Here is a 21,153-nt window from a genome sequence, read left to right on the forward strand (position 1 = left end):
TTATGCGATTTCGATGACTTTTTAAAGCTGCACTCTCACAGATTGACAGTTTTGACTTTTTTTTTTTTTGTCCCAGAATCAGCTTATTTGGGCATCAATACATTTAGTTCGGTCATATAAGATAACTCACTAAAACAGCAAAAAAAACTCGTTTTTTCTAAAAGCGTTACTAACATTTTTAGCCATTAAACATCAATTTTCGAACAAAAAAATATGAAAACCCCCCAGATCAGATCATTTGTCAGCAGTCTTATATCACTGGTTTCCAGACATTAACGCAAACATTGGCTAATTCCCAGACAAAACATAAAAACTTGGCCTAAACGGTCAATCTGTGAGAGTTCAGCTTTTAAGAATGTTCATAATAAGTGTAGAATGTTTCAGTATTCACTTGAAGTTGCTCTGATTATTTTGTACATTCTTTACTCTAATCCAAACAACCAAGAAGTCTTAAAGTGAATATATAGTTTAGTTACTACATATTGCATGATAGTATGCATTTCATTTGTGCCATCTTCACCACAACTACAAGCTATGTTAGACAATACTTATTTCAAACATTACATTTAAGGTTCGGGACATTGGTCGACGCATACGCCATTCCCATGACCAGAGGGTCAAGGACACAGAACTAGTGGACTTCCTGGTCAAGCTACGCACCCTGCTGGAGGATAAGACTGAACTAGCAAACCGACCTGAGGCTCTACACGCTGTGGAACAGCTTAAGAAGGTACAAATTTACATTTTAGCGGACTAAACAGATTATACAGGTATGACTTTACAAGAGACATGGCAAAATTGAACTAGCATACTGGCCAAAGGCACAACAAGCCGCGAAACAGATTAAACAGGTATGGCTTTCCATGATAGAGGCCACAATTGAACTAGCATACCGACCCTAGGTACGACATGCCGTGGAACAGATTAAACAGGTATGACTTTACATGATAAATGACACAACTGAACTAGAATACCGGCACATAGCACCACATTCCGTGGAACAGATTAAACAGGTATGACTTTACATGATAGAGAACACAACTGAACTAGCATACCGAATTAGGGCACCACATTCTGTGGAACAGATTAAAGAGGTATGACTTTACATGATAGGGAACACAGCTGAACTAGCATACCAATGTAAGGCACAACACGCCACAGAACAGAAACGAGAAATGGTATGAGTAAAAGATTACTTTTTGTATCAAATTTGTTCGACGCGTTTAGAAATACATATTAACTTGTTGGAAGGGCACTTTTGAATTATAACGTGTGCACTATTTTTTGTGTAGTTCAGGTATGAATATATTGAGAAGAAATATAAAAAAAAATATTATGTACGGTGAAACCTCGCAGACGACTTTTGAACTTGACTGCCAACTTCTGCGCATGTGCACACCCGAGTATGACTTATCATGTTAGGGGACACAATTGAACTAGCATACCCTAAGCTCAAAAAAGCGAAAAAGTGCTACAACGGGTATGAACTTATATCCTAGAGGACATAAGGAAACTAGTATACCGACCTGAGAATCAACTGATTGAAGGTATGATTGCACGTGTACTTTTTAGTATCAGATTCGATAAACTCGTGCAAAGATATTTGTCTGCGAATTATATCGTGTGGAATACCTTTTATGCTGTTCAGGTATGAGTTTATTGAACACAATTTGGAATAGTATGGTTTTACCTTGCACCTAATCAGATCACCAGACTTAAGTGTATGTGGGGGCCCCTATTCAACCTTGCACTTAATTATATCAACGGACTTTACTGTAGGCGAGGGGGGTCCCTTCTTGACCTTCCACTTTATCAGATCACCGGACTTTAGTGTAGGTGGGGTCTTTATTTTACCGTGTACTTAATTAAACCACCGGACTTTAGTGAGGGTGGGGTCCCTATTTGACCTTCCACTTAATAAGTTCAACAGACTTTAGTGTAGGTCGGGGCCCTATTCGACCTTTCACTTAATTAGATCAATATACTTAAGTGAAGGTGGGGTCCCTATTTGACCTTCCACTTAATAAGTTCAACAGACTTTAGTGTAGGTCGGGGCCCTATTTGACCTTCTACTTAATTAGTTCAACAGACTTTAGTGTAGGTCAGGGCCCTATTTGACCTTCCACTTAATTAGTTCAACAGACTTTAGTGTAGGTCGGGGCCCTATTTGACCTTCCACTTAATTAGATCAACATACTTTAGTGTAGGTGGGGTCCCTATTTGATCCACCTAATTAGATCACCAGACTTTAGTGTAGGTAGGGGTCCCTATTTGACCTTTTACCTAATTAGATTACCGGACTTTAGTGTTGGTGGGAACCCCTATATGGCCTTGCACCTAATTAGATTACCGGAGTTAAGTAAAGGTGAAAACCCCTAAATGGCATTGCACCAAAGTGTAGGTTGGTGTCCGTATTTGACATTGCACCTAATTAGATAACCGTACTATAGTGTTCTTTGGGGCCCCTTTTTAACCTTGTACCTAATTAGATCACCGGACTTTAGTGTTGGTTGGGGTCCCTATTTGACCTTCCATCTAAATAGATCAACATACTTTAGTGTAGGTCGGGTCCCTGTTTGACCATGCACTTAATTAGATCACCGGACTTTAGTGTAGGTGGGGCCCCTATTTGACCTTGCATCTAATTAGATCACCGGACTTTAGTGTAGGTGGAGCACCTGATAAGAATCCTGGACTTTAGTGTAGGTGGGGTCCCTATTTTACATTGCACCTAATAAGAACACTGGAAGTTAGTGTATTATTATGGGGGGTCCCTATTTGACTTTACGTCTAATCAGATTACCGGACGTTTGTGTTGGTGGGGGCCATATTTGACCTTGCACCTAATAGGATCACCGGACTAAAGTTTTTGTTGGGGGTCCCTTTTTGACCTTGCACCAAATTAGATCACCCGATTTTAGTGTAGGTGGGGGCCCTTATTTGACCTTGCACCTAATTAGATCACCAGACTTTGGTGTTGGTGGGGTCCCCATTTGACCCTGCTCTTAATAAGATCACCGGACTTTATTGTAGGTGAGGTCCCTATTTGACCTTGCACTTAATTAGATCACTGGACTTTAGTGTAGGTGGGGTCCCTATTTGACCTGTACCTGATTAGATCACCAGACTTAAGTGTAGGAGGGGCCCCTATTTGACCTTGCATCTAATTAGATCACCGGACTTTAGTTTAGGTGGGGCCCCTATTTGACATTGCATCTAAATTGATTACTGGACTTAAGTATTGGTGGGGTCCCTATTTGACCTTGCACCTAATAAGATCACCAGACTTTAGTGTAGGTGAAGTCCCTATTTGACCTTGCACTTAATTAGATCACTGGACTTAAGTGTAGGTGGGGTCCCTATTTGACCATGTACCTAATTAGATCACCTGACTAAAGTGTAGGTGGGGGCCCCTATTTGACCTTGCATCTAATTAGATCACCGGACTTTAGTGTAGGTGGGGTCCCTATTTGACATTCATCATTGCATCTAATTGATTCCTGGACTTGTAGGGTCCCTATTTGACCATGCACCTAATTAGATCAATGGACTTTAGTGTCTGTGGTGGTCCTTATTTGACAACTGCACCTAATTAGATTACCGGACTCTAGTGTAGCTGGGCCCCTTTTTGACCGTGCACCAAATTAGATCACCTGACTTTAGTGTAATCGGGTGTACCTATTTGAGCTTGCACCTAATTAAATCACCGGTCTTTAGTATAGGTGAGGTCCCTATTTGATCTTGCACTTAATTTGATCACCGGACTTTAGTGTAGTGGGGTCCCTATTTGACCATGTACCTAATTAGATCACCTGACTTTAATGTAGGTGGGGGTACCTATTTGACCATGTACCTAATTTGATCACCTGACTTTAGTGTAGGTGGGGGTACCTATTTGACCTTGTACCTAATTAGATCACCTGACTTTAGTGTAGGTGGGGGTACCTATTTGACCTTGTACCTAATTAGAACACCTGACTTTAGTGTAGGTGGGGGTGCCTATTTGACCATGTACCTAATTAGATCACCTGACTTTAGTGTAGGTGGAGGTACCTATTTGACCATGTACCTAATTAGATCACCTGACTTTAGTGTAGGTGGAGGTACCTATTTGACCTTGTACCTAATTGATCACCTGACTTTAGTGTAGGTGGGGGTACCTATTTGACCTTGTACCTAATTAGATCACCAGATTTTAGTGCTGGTGTGGCCCTTTTTTGACCGTGCACCTAATTAGATCACCTGACTTTAGTGTAGGTGGGGGTACCTATTTGACCATGTACCTAATTAGATCACCTTACTTTAGTGTAGGTGGGGGTACCTATTTGACCTTGTACCTAATTAGATCACCTGACTTTAGTGTAAGTGGGGTACCTATTTGACCTTGTACCTAATTAGATTACCTGACTTTAGTGTAGGTTGGGGTACCTATTTGACCTTGTACCTAATTAGATCACCTGACTTTAGTGTAGGTGGAGGTGCCTATTTGACCATGTACCTAATTAGATCACCTGACTTTAGTGTAGGTGGGGGTACCTATTTGACCTTGTACCTAATTAGATCACCTGACTTTAGTGTAGGTGGGGGTGCCTATTTGACCATGTACCTAATTAGATCACCTGACTTTAGTGTAGGTGGGGGTACCTATTTGACCTTGTACCTAATTAGATCACCTGACTTTAGTGTAGGTGGGTGTACCTATTTGACCATGTACCTAATTAGATCACCTGACTTTAGCGTAGGTGGGTGTACCTATTTGACCATGTACCTAATTAGATCACCTGACTTTAGTGTAGGTGGGGGTACCTCTTTGACCTTGTACCTAATTAGATCACCTGACTGTAGTGTAGGTGGAGGTAACTATTTGACCTTGTACCTAATTGATCACCTGACTTTAGTGCAGGTGGGGGTCCCTATTTGACCTTGTACCTAATTAGATCAACAGACTTTAGTGTAGTTGGGGGTACCTATTTGACCTTGTACCTAATTAGATCAACAGACTTTAGTGTAGGTGGGGTCCCTATTTGACCATGTTCCTAATTAAATCACCTGACTTTAGTGTATGTGGAGTCCCTATTTGACCATGTTCCTAATTAAATCACCGGACTTTAGTGTAGGTGGGGTACCTATTTGACCTTGTACCTAATTAAATCACCTGACTTTAGTGTAGGTTGGGGTACCTATTTGACCTTGTACCTAATTAGATTACCTGACTTTAGTGTAGGAGGGGCCCCTATTTGTACTTGCACCTAATTAGATTACATGACTTTATTGTAGGAGGGGCCCCTATTTGTACTTGCACCTAATTAGATGACCTGACTTTAGTGTAGGTGGGGTCCCTATTTGTACTTGCACCTAATTAGATTACCTGATTTTAGTGTAGGTGTGGTCCCTATTTGACCTCTCACCTAATTAGATTACCTGACTTTAGTGTAGGTGGGGTCCCTATTTGACCTTGCACCTAAGTAGATTACCTGACTTTAGTGTAGGTGGGGTCCCTATTTGACCTTGTACCTAATTAGATTACCTGACTTTAGTGTAGGAGGGGCCCCTTTTTGTACTTGCACCTAATTAGATAACCTGACTTTAGTGTAGGTGGGAACGCTATTTGTACTTGCACCTAATAAGATCACCTGACTTTAGTGTAGGTGGGGTTGCTATTTGTACTTGCACCTAATAAGATCACCTGACTTTACTGTAGGTGGGGCCCCTATTTGTACTTGCACCTAATTAGATCAACGGGCTTTAGTGTAGGTGGGGTCCCTATTTGTACTTGCACCTAATTAGATCAACGGACTTTAGTGTAGGTGGGGTCCCTATTTGTACTTGCACCTAATTAGATCATCGGACTTTAGTGTAGGAGGGGTCCCTATTTGTACTTGCACCTAATTAGATCACCTGACTTTAGTGTAGGTGGGGGTACCTATTTGACCTTGTACCTAATTAGATCACCTGACTTTAGTGTAGGTGGGGGTACCTATTTGACCTTGTACCTAATTAGATCACCTGACTTTAGTGTAGGTGGGGGTACCTATTTGACCATGTACCTAATTAGATAACCTGACTTTAGTGTAGGTGGGGGTACCTATTTGACCTTGTACCTAATTAGATCACCTGACTTTAGTGTAGGTGGGGGTACCTATTTGACCTTGTACCTAATTAGATCACCTGACTTTAGTGTAGGTGGGGGTGCCTATTTGACCATGTACCTAATTAGATCACCTGACTTTAGTGTAGGTGGAGGTACCTATTTGACCATGTACCTAATTAGATCACCTGACTTTAGTGTAGGTGGGTGTACCTATTTGACCTTGTACCTAATTGATCACCGGACTTTAGTGTAGGTGGGGGTACCTCTTTGACCTTGTACCTAATTAGATCACCTGACTGTAGTGTAGGTGGAGGTAACTATTTGACCTTGTACCTAATTGATCACCTGACTTTAGTGCAGGTGGGGGTACCTATTTGACCTTGTACCTAATTAGATCAACAGACTTTAGTGTAGTTGGGGGTACCTATTTGACCTTGTACCTAATTAGATCAACAGACTTTAGTGTAGGTGGGGTCCCTATTTGACCATGTTCCTAATTAAATCACCGGACTTTAGTGTATGTGGAGTCCCTATTTGACCATGTTCCTAATTAAATCACCGGACTTTAGTGTAGGTGGGGTCCCTATTTGACCATGTTCCTAATTAAATCACCTTACTTTAGTGTAGGTTGGGGTACCTATTTGACTTTGTACCTAATTAGATTACCTGACTTTAGTGTAGGAGGGGCCCCTATTTGTACTTGCACCTAATTAGATTACATGACTTTATTGTAGGAGGGGCCCCTATTTGTACTTGCACCTAATTAGATGACCTGACTTTAGTGTAGGTGGGGTCCCTATTTGTACTTGCACCTAATTAGATTACCTGATTTTAGTGTAGGTGTGGTCCCTATTTGACCTCTCACCTAATTAGATTACCTGACTTTAGTGTAGGTGGGGTCCCTATTTGACCTTGCACCTAAGTAGATTACCTGACTTTAGTGTAGGTGGGGTCCCTATTTGACCTTGTACCTAATTAGATTACCTGACTTTAGTGTAGGAGGGGCCCCTTTTTGTACTTGCACCTAATTAGATAACCTGACTTTAGTGTAGGTGGGGTCGCTATTTGTACTTGCACCTAATAAGATCACCTGACTTTAGTGTAGGTGGGGTTGCTATTTGTACTTGCACCTAATAAGATCACCTGACTTTACTGTAGGTGGGGCCCCTATTTGTACTTGCACCTAATTAGATCAACGGACTTTAGTGTAGGTGGGGTCCCTATTTGTACTTGCACCTAATTAGATCAACGGACTTTAGTGTAGGTGGGGTCCCTATTTGTACTTGCACCTAATTAGATCATCGGACTTTAGTGTAGGAGGGGCCCCTATTGTTACTTGCACCTAATTAGATCACCGGACTTAAGTGTAGGAGGGGCCCCTATTGTTACTTGCACCTAATTAGATCAACGGACTTTAGTGTAGGTGGGGCCCCTATTTGTAGTTGCACCTAATTAGATCACCGGACTTTAGTGTAGGTGGGGTCCCTATTTGTACGTGCACCTAATTAGATCAATGGACTTTAGTGTAGGTGGGTCCCTATTTGTACTTGCACCTAATTAGATCAATGGACTTTAGTGTAGGTGGGGTCCCTATTTGTACTTGCACCTAATTAGATCAACGGACTTTAGTGTAGGTGGGGTCCCTATTTGTACTTGCACCTAATTAGATCATCGGACTTTAGTGTAGGAGGGGCCCCTATTGTTACTTGCACCTAATTAGATCACCGGACTTAAGTGTAGGAGGGGCCCCTATTGTTACTTGCACCTAATTAGATCAACGGACTTTAGTGTAGGTGGGGCCCCTATTTGTAGTTGCACCTAATTAGATCACCGGACTTTAGTGTAGGTGGGGTCCCTATTTGTACGTGCACCTAATTAGATCAATGGACTTTAGTGTAGGTGGGGTCCCTATTTGTACTTGCACCTAATTAGATCAATGGACTTTAGTGTAGGTGGGGTCCCTATTTGTACTTGCACCTAATTAGATCAACGGACTTTAGTGTAGGTGGGGTCCCTATTTGTACTTGCACCTAATTAGATCAACGGACTTTAGTGTAGGTGGGGTCCCTATTTGTACTTGCACCTAATTAGATCAACGGACTTTAGTGTAGGTGGGGTACCTATTTGTACTTGCACCTAATTAGATCAACGGACTTTAGTGTAGGTGGGGGTACCTATTTGACCTTGCACCTAATTAGATCAACGGACTTTAGTGTAGGTGGGGTCCCTATTTGTACTTGCACCTAATTAGATCACCGGACTTTAGTGTAGGTAGGGTCCCTATTTGAACTTGCTCCTAATTAGATCAACGGACTTTAGTGTAGGTGGGGTCCCTATTTGTTCTTGCACCTTATTAGATCAACGGACTTCAGTGTAGGTGGTGTCCCTTATTTGAACTTGCACCTTATTAGATCAACGGACTTTAGTGTAGGTGCGATCCCCTATTTGTACTTGCACCTTATTAGATCACCTGACTTTAGTGTAGGTGGTGTCCCCTATTTGTACTTGCACCTAATTAGATCACCTGACTTTAGTGTAGGTGGTGGGTCCCTATTTGAACTTGCACCTAATTAGATCAACGGACTTTAGTGTAGGTGGTGTCCCTATTTGAACTTGCACCTAATTAGATCACCGGACTTTAGTGTAGGTGGTGTCCCTATTTGAACTTGCACCTAATTAGATCAACGGACTTTAGTGTAGGTGGTGTCCCTATTTGAACTTGCACCTAATTAGATCAACGGACTTTAGTGTAAGTGGGGTCCCTATTTGAACTTGCACCTAATTGGATCAACTGACTTTAGTAGGTTGGGTCCCTATTTGAACTTGCACCTAATTAGATCAACGGACTTTAGTGTAGGTGGTGTCCCTATTTGAACTTGCACCTTATTAGATCACCGGACTTAAGTGTAGGTGGTGTCCCTTTTTAAACTTGCACCTTATTAGATCATCTGACTTTAGTGTAGGTGGGGTCCCTATTTGTACTTGCACCTTATTAGATCACCGGACTTTAGTGTAGGTGGGGTCCCTATTTGTACTTGCACCTAATTAGATCAACGGACTTTAGTGTAGGTGGGGTCCCTATTTGACCTTGTACCTAATTAGATCAACGGACTTTAGTGTAGGTGGAGGTACCTATTTGACCATGTACCTTATTTGATCACCTGACTTTAGTGTAGGTGGGGGTACCTACTTGACCTTGTAACTAATTAGATCACCTGACTTTAGTGTAGGTGGGGGTACCTACTTGACCTTGTAACTAATTAGATAACCTGACTTTAGTTTAGGTGGAGGTACCTATTTGACCATGTACCTAAATTAATTAGATCACCTGACTTTAGTGTAGGTGGAGGTACCTATTTGTGCTTGTACCTAATTGATCACCTGACTTTAGTGTAGGTGGAGGTACCTATTTGACCTTGTACCTAATTAGATCACCTGACTTTAGTGTAGGTGGGGCCCTTATTTGTAGTTGCACCTAATTAGATCAACGGACTTAGTGTAAGTTGGGCCCCTATTTGTGCTTGCACCTAATTAGATCAACGGACTTTAGTGTATGAGGGGCCCCTTTTTGAACTTGCACCTAATTAGAACAACGGACTTTAGTGTAGGTGGGGTCCCTATTTGAACTTGCACCTAATTAGATCAACGGACTTTAGTGTAGGTGGGGTCCCTATTTGTACTTGCACCTAATTAGATCAACGAATTTTAGTGCTGGTGGTGTCCCTATTTGAACTTGCACCTAATTAGATCACCTGACTTTAGTGTAGGTGGGGTCCCTATTTGAACTTGCACCTAATTAGATTACCTGACTTTAGTGTAGGTGGGGTCCCTATTTGTACTTGCACCTAATTAGATCACCTGACTTTAGTGTAGGTGGGGTCCCTATTTGAACTTGCACCTAATTAGATCACCTGACTTTAGTGTAGGTGGGGTCCCTATTTGTACTTGCACCTAATTAGATCAACGGACTTTAGTGTAGGTGGGGTCCCTATTTGAGCTTGCACCTAATTAGATTACCTGACCTTAGTGTAGGTCGGGGCCCTATTTGTACTTGCACCTTATTAGATCACCGGACTTTAGTGTAGGTGGGTCCCTATTTGAACTTGCACCTAATTAGATCATCGGACTTTAGTGTAGGTAGGGTCCCTTTTTGACCATGTACCTGATTTGTTCACTGGACTTTTGTAATGGTCGGGGCCCCTGTTTGACCTTGCATTTGATAAGATCAACGGACTTTAGTGTAGGTGGGGAGTCATATTTATTTGACCATGTACCTAATTAGATCACCGGACTTAAGTGTAGGTGGGAGTCACTATTTGACCTTATTAGAAGCGAGGCCAAACCAAGGTTGCGTACCGATGGGTCACGACCCATGACAGACCCACGACTCAAATCGTCAACTGGTCTGAACCCTCCCACGTCTTAAACGTACGAAGTGGTGGCTTCGAAATTATTAAGTCGTGGCAAAAACATGCAAGTCGTGGGAACGAGTAATTTAGTCGTGATCACGAGATAAAAAATAGTTTTATTAACACATGTCACCTCTATGACAACGTACATACACTTACTAATGTAGTAAAGCTGTTTTCCGTTCAAATTGTCTTTATAATATAAGTTTATTATTTATATTTTTTTTCAAATAGCCTTTGAATTGTGGGATGCTTAATGTCTTGATCTTTTTGTTGACAGCTGGAAACAGACGATTTCAAGATCAGTGCTGAGAACGAAGGGGAGATATTGAAGGAAGGTAAGAGATGCTTTTGATCAAATTGACGTATATGGATATGGATGAAACTGTGTGTATGGTGGCTTACGTAAAGAGCTAGCTTGGGGTTGCTTATGAGAAGTAGTGTGTAGGTCACTGTTTCTAAGAAAGAAAAATGGTTTCCGCCCACTAACTTTCGTTAAGAAAGATAAGAATGTGTTGAAACTCTGCATTTCTAGCACACCGGATAGGCATTTCCGGTGACGTCAGCCGTGCTGGAATATAAGTATCATGTGTTTCCGGTACGGATAGAAAAATCCGACCCGAGGGCACGCGCGTAAGCCGGTAACGAGGCTTTCCGAGTTATCGGACACGCAGCGTGCCCGAGGGTCGGAATTTTCGATCCGGACCGGAAACACATGCTTATTTTTTTTTGCATGTCTTAAATTATCAATTTGTGGAAAAATTGACGTAGAAAACGCACTTTTGTTTTGTGCATTTCACCAAAAAGCGCGAATACTTATATATTTAATTGCGCTTTATCGAAATGGAATAATTTACTTTTCATATTCCATACAAGAAAAGAAATAAGAAGTGGCGAGTTGTTGCGCTTGAATCCTCTTACATGGGGTGTGTAAGACGGGTTTTTTCCACCACTGGTCACATGACCGGAAACACACGTCCGGTATGCAAGAAAATTCCATCTGGCACCCCTACCATGATGCCAGATGAGTCACGCGCTGCGACGTTATACTTTCTATTTCTTTTATTATACACTTAATGTAACTATAATTATGAGATTTCAATAGAATAGTGCGATAAACATAAACTTGACTAAAATATACCTTCAAAACAAAAAGTAACCCTTAAAAGACGTGATACTCAGAAACTTCTTGACGTATGCCGTGAATAAAACTTACTGCGCGTCATGCCGTGAGTAAACATCATCGCACGCCCTTTTTGGTAAAATGTACAAACATGCGCTTTTCCATGTATTTTTTCACAAAATATTGTAATTCAAGGTATGCTAGAAAAATGTCTATCATATGTGTCGGTTCCTCGGTTCCAGATCGAAAAATCCGACTCTCGGGCACGCTGCTCAGCCGGTAATTCGGCAAGCCTCGTTACCTGGCAACGCAGGTGCCATCGAGTCGGGGGGGGGGGTTCTATCCGGACGTGTGTTTCCGGTCATGTGACCGGTGCTGGAAAAACTCATCTTACACCCCCCAGGTAAGATGAGTCACGCGCAACAACGCGCCATTTTTTTATTTCTTTTATTGTATGGTTTATGAAAAGTATAGTATGCAATTTCAATAAAGCGGAATCATAAATATAAGTATACAATACTTTTAATTAAAATTGAAAAGAAATAATCGTAAAAGCGCGATTTTTAAAGAAACTGTTTGACGTCGATAGTGATTTAAAATGACTGCGCTTGATGAAGTCAGTACACAACGTCGCACGCGCTTTTTGCTGAAATGTACTAAAGTACGTTTTCTACGTCAATTTTCCCACTAATTCATAATTTTAGGTATGCAAGAAAAAACATCAAATCATGTTTTTCCGGTCCGGATCGAAAAATCCGACCCTCGTGCACGCTGCGTGACCGGTAACTCGGAAAGCCTCGTTACCGGCTTACGCGCGTGCCCTCGGGTCGGATTTTTCTATCCGTACCGGAAACACATGATAGATACTTTTAAGAACGCATACAACTTTTAACTTATACAACCATTACACTATTGCTGCCTTTCTTCTTACCAAGCGTCTTGTGATATTTCTGCTTCATATCACCTGTACCAAGCGTCTTATGATATTTTTGCATACCGGACGTGTGTTTCCGGTTATGTCACCAGTGCTGGAAAACCCCGTCTTACACCTCCTATGCTAGATGAGTCGCGCGCATACACGTGTCACTTTTTATTTATTTTATTGTTTGGTTTATGAAAAGTATATTTAACCATTTCAGTAAAGCGCAATCAAATATATAAGTATGCAAGACTTTTGATTAAAATTGGAAATAAATAATCATAAAAAACGCGATTTTCAGAGTAACTATTTGACATCAATAGTTATTTAAAATAATTGGTTGTCCGGTTAGCGCAGTGGTTAGCGCGCTCGCTTCTCACCTAATCGACCCGGGTTCGATTCCCGGCTTGGGCGCATGTGAGTTTGGTATGTGGTCACCAAGTCGGACAAGTGGGTTTCCTCCGGGTTCTCCGGTTTCCCTCACAACACAAGACCACACTCTCGCGTAATATCGTGCCAACGAGAGTGATTAATATAATGTTGTAATAACGTGTTTCACAATCGTTGTAAAATAAATATGTTTAAACTAAACTAAAATAATTGCGGTTTATGACGTCAGTAAACGATGTCGCACGCGCTGGTTCGTAAAATGTACATAAGTGCGTTTTCTATATCAATTTTACCACAATTTGATAATTTTAGATGTGCAAGAAAAAATATCAGTCATGTTTTTCCGGTCCGAATAGGAAAATCCGACCCTCGGGCACGTTGCGTGGCCGGTGACTCGGCAAGCCTCGTTACCAGTTTACGCGCGGGCACCCGGGTCGGACTTTTATCCGTACCGGAAACTTGTGATATATACTTATAATGTTGCTTCTAATCGTCTTATGATAATGCTGCTACGTATATTCTGCAACAAGCGTCTTGTGATATTGCTGCTACTTATCTTCTGTACTAAGCGTCTTGTGATAATGCTACTTCTTATCTGCTGAACTGAGCGTCTTGTGACAATGCTGCTTTTTATTGTCTGTACCAAGCGTCTTGTGATAATGCTGCTTCTTATCTTCTGTAACAAGCGTCTTGTAATAATTCTGTCTCTTATCTTTATGTACCAAGCGTCTTGTAATAATGCTGTTACTTATCTTCTGGACCAAATGTATTGGTAAAGGCTGCTACTTATCTTCTGTAACAAGCATCTTGTGATAATGCTGCTTCTTATCTTTGGTCCCGGGCCTCTTGTTAAAGGCTACTACTTATTTTTTGCAACAGACGTCTTTTGATAATTCTGCTTCTAATCTTCTTTACAAGCGTCTGTTGATATTACTAATCGTCTGCATCAAGGATCTTGTGATATTGCTTATTTTTATCTTTTGTTCCGAGCGTCTTGTCACAAAACTGATTCCTGTTTTCTCACCAAGTGGTTTGTGATAATGCAAACGTATATGTTCTTATTTCTATGTTTTTAATGATACATCTTTACATTTACTTCAGGATTACGACTACGTTTGGCAAACCATTACCGAACCACGTTGGCCGACATGCCGATATCTCCCATTCTTGGAGAAAAGAACGCCAAACTCAGGAAATTCTACGTGGCACCGAAAATTGTGGAGAAAGATCATCGAAAAATCGGCAAAATTGACAACAAAGAAAATGGTCAAGAAGTTGCAAAATTTTCAGATGTTTTCGTAAAAGAAATTCAGTTGCTCAGAAATGTTTTCCTTGTTGGAGAACCGGGCAATGGCAAATCTACATTCTCCATAATGTGTGCCCTGGAATGGACTCACCAGTATTTACTAACGGAGGAAAACGTCGGTGTTAAAACAAGCTTTGCCGACCCAGAATTCTTCAAAGAGTTTGCATTTTTGTTTCATGTCACCCTACGAGATTCAGGTAAAACGTGTGATCTAGCAGAAATGATCAAGGATCAACTTATACGTAAAATCTACCACGAGAAGGATGCCGATGATGGTTACCGGCTATTACAGACGGTGCTGGAAAGTGAAACATGTTTAATCATAGCTGACGGCCTCGACGAATGGACCCATCCGGAAAACGTAAACTGTACCTGCAAAACTGAGGAAAAAGTCATCCCTTTCCGAAATTCGGCCAACAAGGCCACACTCCTCACGACAACGCGTCCCTGGCGAATGTCACAGTTTAGAGTGCAGGATTCAAAGATCGACAAATATCTTGAAATAGAAGGAGCAGCAGACACAAAGCAACTCGTGGAAAATATCATCAACATTCTTAATGGGGGAAATGAGGATGAACGGACATCAGAGGCTTTCATGGAAATGGTGTCAGAGAAGGATCTTGAAGGATTATTGTCAGCACCTATCAGTATCACCCAGCTCGTGTGCCTGTGGTTCGAGGGCAAATCGTTAACCGATTCAAAGTGTGACATTTATGCTGGCGTGATAAACATGCTATCATGTAGACTTAGTAATATGCAAAGCGGGAATAACATTCCGGAAATTGAACTGCCATCTGTATTAAAGGAACACGAATGCTTCATGCAAAATCCCACGGTTTACCTTGCGCTGGCAAAGTTAGCATACACAACTTTATATTCAGAGTGCAGAGATTCGTCTGTTGTTTTCAGCAACAAAACAGTCAACGCTTTGTTAAGCAGGGAGCAGGTTGAATTTGCATTAAAGTCAGGCTTACTCACGGAGAAGAAATCCAACTCATTGATCAAGAGATCATCTCACTTTTCATTCTTTCATAAAACACTTCAAGAGTTTTTAGCGGCTCTTCATTTATGTTTGAATGAAAACGACTACAGTCAGCTATCAAACAAGTACGAACAAGATAATACGGAAAATATCTTGGGAGATGTTTCTCAGACATTTATTTTCATATGTGGAATGAAGCCCGAGCTCGGTGTACAAATGTCTTCGTGGTTCAATAGTTCTAGACCACCATTCCAACCATCACTCTACAGTAGAGAGGCTATACTACTTCAGCGCCTGATTCTCTCAGGACACCGTGAAGCCAAGGCGAACAACTATGGTGACATACCGCTCTATCTCGCACACTTCAGGATTCATAGTAACAGGGATGTCGTAGTGTTAAAAAAGCTGATGATGATAAACAAGGAACGTATTCAGTCACTAGACATCGATGGATGGCATGATCAAATTAATGGGGAAGAGGTGCAGGAGGTGATCACATCCTCCTCCGACTCCCTCAAAGTAGTGACACTGTGGTACCATGATGGGCAGTATGACCTGTCCCAGTGTCACAGGCTGGAATATCTGCGTATACGGGGACACAATACAACACGTGTGCAGGTTGATCCAACACATATAACAACATGTATCTTAAATAGTGTATCATCGAATGTTGAAATGTACATATTTAGATTATTTAAAAACGATCAAAGGTGGAGTAAACTACAAGATGTTGAGTTACATCACGTTAAGAATGTCCAGTTACTTGTGGATACACTACCAAGTCTCCCTCAGTTACAACGCCTTGAGATATGGTTTACAGATCTAGGTGAGCTCCACCTCCTCCCTCCAGCCTCCATCACCCATTTTACACTTGGGTGTGTGACAATGACAGCGGAGGCGGTGCGGAGTCTGATAGAGACGATGAAGAACATACCACACACCATTACATGCTACATGGGCTGCACGGTGAAACCTGCCAGTGAGATGAAAGACATCGTAGAACATATGAACAGTTCGCCGTCATTCGAGGTTCTCAAGTTTGACATTACGAGTGAAGGGCTTCATTTCAAATTCACCAAAATGTGAACAATAAGTTAAATGTTAGCATCGATTATGGGAATTCATGTTTGATGAAAAACAGTGAAACAATCAATGGGGAAGTGTCATTCTATTTATAGAAATATATGTTACTTTTCCCGGAACTAATTATTATCAACCACTTTCTATGTGTATTCAAAGTTAATTTGATTTATGTTGTGTATTTGCATGCATCCTAAAATTGATTTAACTGTACACAGCAATGTCGTTGTGGCTGGTGTTATTAAATATATCGAACTTATATGAAAACTTTCTTTTTTAATTATAACACAACAGTCCGTAATCAACACGTGCAATAGTCGGTTCAACTTGATCGACTTTTTAAAAAAAGAATCCCTTAATAAATTAACAAATTTCCTAGTTTAATGTGATATCATTTGATAAATGAAAAGTACTTACTTCGCCACGGCGACGATGTCGATGATGATGATGATGATGATAATGACGACGACAACGATGTAGACGTCAGTGATGATGGTGATTATGGTGGTGGTGGTTGTGACGCTGGTGATGATGATGATATGATAGTGATGATGATGATGATGACGACGGCGATGGTGGTGGTGGTTGTGTTGATGATAATGATTATAATGATGATGATACTGGTGGTAGTGATGACGGCGACTACAACGACGACGATGATGATGATGATGATGGTATTGTTGTTGGTGATGGTGGTGGTGGGAGGATGATGACGATGATGATGATGATGATGATGGTATTGTTGTTGGTGATGGTGATGGTGGTGGTGGGAGGATGATGACGACGATGATGATGATGATGGTAGTGTTGTTGGTGATGGTGATGGTGGTGGTGGGAGGATGATGACGACGATGATGATGATGATGGTATTGTTGTTGGTGATGGTGGTGGTGGGAGGATGATGATGATGATGAAGATGATGATAAGCTAATAGTATATGACTAAGAAGTCAAATTTAAGACTGGATAATAAATGTTTACTTGGTATTGAAGTAAGATACGTAAAAATTATACAACACACTCATGATGTTGTCATAAGAAGTACGTTATATCAAAATAATCATGCAAGGCAAAGTATTTCTTATTTAAGCAAAAGTCAGTAAAAATGTTTTTGTCTACAAATACACACTTTACGGTTGTAGATTTTAGCAGGCTCCGAAATGCATCTGATAGCATTTATATGAATATATATTTTGGTGACTGTCGGACACATCTACTACCAGACCATTTCACTACCAGAAGGCGGGCACATCTATCACCTTACTACTATTTACGAGGTCTATCTCGTAGCTTGCCGGAGATGGCCGAGTTGTTACGATTGACCTGGCGTCAAACCACACAAATTGCAGACACAGCCAACGTTCTTCAAGAACCTTATACACTGTTCCATGTCAATTATTATTATTTAATATATAACAGTTTAGTCATATCATTTTATTCTTTAAATTTGACCGTTTTATAAATAAGAAACATCAACATGTTCACTATAAATGTATACTTATAGCAATTCACCGATTTTTTTTTATTGTAAACAAATTTAAAGTGACACTCGTATTTAATATCAATACATACACGTGTATAAAAAGCATAATTCTTGAGTGATACACCTTTAACGACTTCTTAGATAATGCATATATGGATAATATTAATTACTGGTAACAAGATTGCGTCATTGGTGAGGTATCGTCATCGGTGGGGCGTCGCCCATAGCGTCATCGTCGAGGTGTCGTCATGGTCAAGGTGTCGTCATCAGTGAGGTGTCGCCCATAGCGTCATCGTCGAGGTGTCGTCATCAGTGAGGTGTCCCCAATAGCGTCATCGTCGAGGTGTCGTCATCAGCGAGGCGTCGCCCATAGCGTCATCGTCGAGGTGTCGTCATCAGTGAGGCGTCAACTCATCGTCGAGGTATCGTCATCAGTGAGATGTCGCCCATAGCGTCATCGTCGAGGTGTCATCATCAGTGAGGCGTCGCCCATAGCGTCATCGTCGAGGTGTCGTCATCGTCGAGGTGTCGTCATCAGTGAGGTGTCGCCCATAGCGTCATCGTCGAGGTGTCGTCATCGTCGAGGTGTCGTCATCAGTGAGGCGTCGCCCATAACGTCATCGTCGAGGTGTTGTCATCAGTGAGGCGTCGCCCATAACGTCATCGTCGAGGTGTCGTCATCAGTGAGGCCTCGCCATAGCGTCATCGGTTAGGTGTCGTCATCAGTGAGGCCTTGCTATAGCGTCATGGGGTGTCGCCGATTACGTCATCGGTGAGGTGTCGCCCATAGCGTCAACGGTGATGTATCCCCCATAGCGTTTTGCTGAGGTGTCGCCAATAGCGTCATCAATGAGGTGTCGCCCATTGCGTCATCGGTGAGGTATCACCCATAGTGTCATCGGTGAGGTATCACACATAGCGTCATCGCTGAGGTGACACCCATAGCGTCATCGCTGATGTGTCGCCCATAGCGTCATCGGCGAGGTGTCTCCCATAGCCTCCTCGGTGAGGGATCGTCATCGATGAGGTGTCGCGCATTGCGTCTTCGGTGAGGTGTCGCCCATAGCGTCAACGGTGAGGTGTCACCCATAGCTTCAACGGTGATGTATCGCCCATAGCGTCATCGGTGAGGTGTCTCTCTCGGTGAGAAGTCGCCCATTGCGGCTTCGGTGAGGTGTCGCCCATAGCGTCAATGGTGAGGTGTCGCCCATAGCGTCAACGGTGAGGTGTCACCCATAGCGTCAACGGCCGATGTATCACCCATAGCGTCATCGGTGAAGTGTCTTCCTCGGTGAGAAGTCGCCCATTGCGTAATCGGTGAGGTGTCGTCCATTGCGTCATCGATGAGGTATCATCCATTGCGTCATCGGTGAGGTGCCTTCCAAAGCTTCATTGGTTAGGTATAACCCATTGCGTCATCGGTTAGGTATCAACCATTGCGTCATCGGTGAGGTATCACCCATAGCGTCATCGGTGAGGTGTCGCCCATAGCGTCATCGGTGAAGTGTCGTCATCGGTGAGAAGTCGCCCATTGCGTCATCGGTGAGGTATCTCCCATTTCGTTATCGGTGAGGTGTCGTCATCGGTGAGGCGTCGCCACGATACGTCCATCGTGCCATAAAAGAGATATCACTCCCTTGCTGGCAAACTCCATAATCGCTCTGTTGGGCAGACGGGTCTGTGGGGATGTTTTCTGCCAAATCAAAGACTTTCATTAATGTTTAACAGTATGTCCCTGCTAACATCTGGATAACCATCATTATCCTATGTAATAACAACAATATTAGTAGTAGAAGCAGCAGCAGCAGCAAAGGTACCACCGTTATCGTCATCTTTATCACGTATTCAATCGTAATTATAATATTAATCAACTTCGAATATAATTGCATCTTTCATCTTTGTTGCATCAATGATTATCCAGCTATTGAATCCAGCTGTGTTGTTAAATTTATACCATAGCTGCTCACTGGCGCAGCATCACTTCAGTCACTTCCGGTTGCATGGAGGGACACTTCCGGTACCATAGACGCTGAAACATGTTAACTATGCGTGTACTTACATATTTCATCAGACTATCCACTTGTCAAGACATTTACTATTTCCATTCTAGATATTATCATAAATCCCAATACAGACGAAGCAACCTACCGTTATCATAAAATGTCTGCACAAATGTGCAATATTATATAATTTTATATTAGTACACACGAAAATGAGATAAACATTTTCTGCTACCCGGGTTTGGTTAAAAAAATCTTGGGGAAAATGCTGGCACCTTTTACACTCTCACTGTAAAATTTCTAAAACCAACAGAAAATGCCGAAATTCGTTTTTTTTCTTAAATTCGGATTGTTTAGATGATTTACCATCAATATCCGTTAAAACTAAAAATACAAAATATATATTTTTACTTAAAATACTTTTTTTGTATTTTGTATCTTATGTTTGGTTGTTGTTTTGTCGACGGCAGTTGGTGCGAAGAAATACAGGTGCGTGGGAGTACGTCAGGTAGTCGGGGAAGATATATCAGCGACTATACCATGGCCTCATACGATAGCTGTGATCCTGGGAATATCCTTTAAAATAAAAACAACTGCATCATCACCACCAAAACAATATTCAGCATCTATTTCTAATCATCATTATTATAATTTTAATCATTAAGTTTTAATCATATTTAAATTTTTAAATTTCTCGTGTTTTTTATTAAAGCAGGAGTGCTATTTCAATAAATGATATTTTCCTTCCGTTTATCTTCCTCTTGTGTTTGTTTATTACGTACCATGGCAGCTCACGGGTGGAGCGTCGCTTCAGGTGACAAGGGCACCCCCCCCCCCAACATTTGTGAACTTAAGAAATAAGCTTTGCAAATAATAAGAAAAATCAACTGTTGGATATCTTATATATATATAATTGTAAATGACTCAAGTTGGGACTAAATTACTCCGCATGTCCTTTTATAATGATCTGACTATGTGAACGGTTTATTTACTCACAGCCATTGCAAGAGAAACGCAAAATCAATAGAAACGTTTCGGCATAATCCCACAAAACATTTCATTTTAATATCATCCGGGCTAATGAATGGAAAACACACAAAACATACCTGCATAAGGTAAGTTTGTTTGATGGCCGTCACTTTGAAAGGTCCATGTCTCGCCTCCCGCCTTCCATTGAACAATATACATGCAGGGCTGACCAATTAACGTACATGGCTGGTCGTACAGTGCAATGATAACTATGTATAGGTTATCAGCGAGTTGATAATTCCATATCAAACGGCTACTCGTGATCTATCCGACTTAGACAACAGAAAGTGTATTGCTTGTTTATCAGGCCGATACCATACATTTGTATGAGAAAAATGTCAG

At 41.6% G+C, this 21,153-nt stretch overlaps 1 protein-coding gene across 4 annotated transcripts in view; it reads left to right on the forward strand.

Moving 5' to 3' along the window:
* LOC128203655 (uncharacterized) overlaps window positions 1-16,567 on the forward strand; it is a 33,824-nt gene extending 17,257 nt beyond the window's left edge. For all 4 annotated transcript variants that reach the window (XM_052905154.1, XM_052905156.1, XM_052905157.1 and 1 more), the window contains 3 exons: window positions 572-730; window positions 10,781-10,838; window positions 14,034-16,567. In XM_052905154.1, coding sequence (XP_052761114.1) covers window positions 572-730; window positions 10,781-10,838; window positions 14,034-16,306 — 2,490 coding nt within the window. In that variant the 3' untranslated portion in view covers window positions 16,307-16,567. The remainder of the gene's footprint in view (window positions 1-571; window positions 731-10,780; window positions 10,839-14,033) is intronic.
* Window positions 16,568-21,153: the final 4,586 nt, after the last annotated feature.

Source organism: Mya arenaria, chromosome 9 (assembly GCF_026914265.1).
Source record: "Mya arenaria isolate MELC-2E11 chromosome 9, ASM2691426v1".
NCBI lineage: Eukaryota > Metazoa > Mollusca > Bivalvia > Myida > Myidae > Mya > Mya arenaria.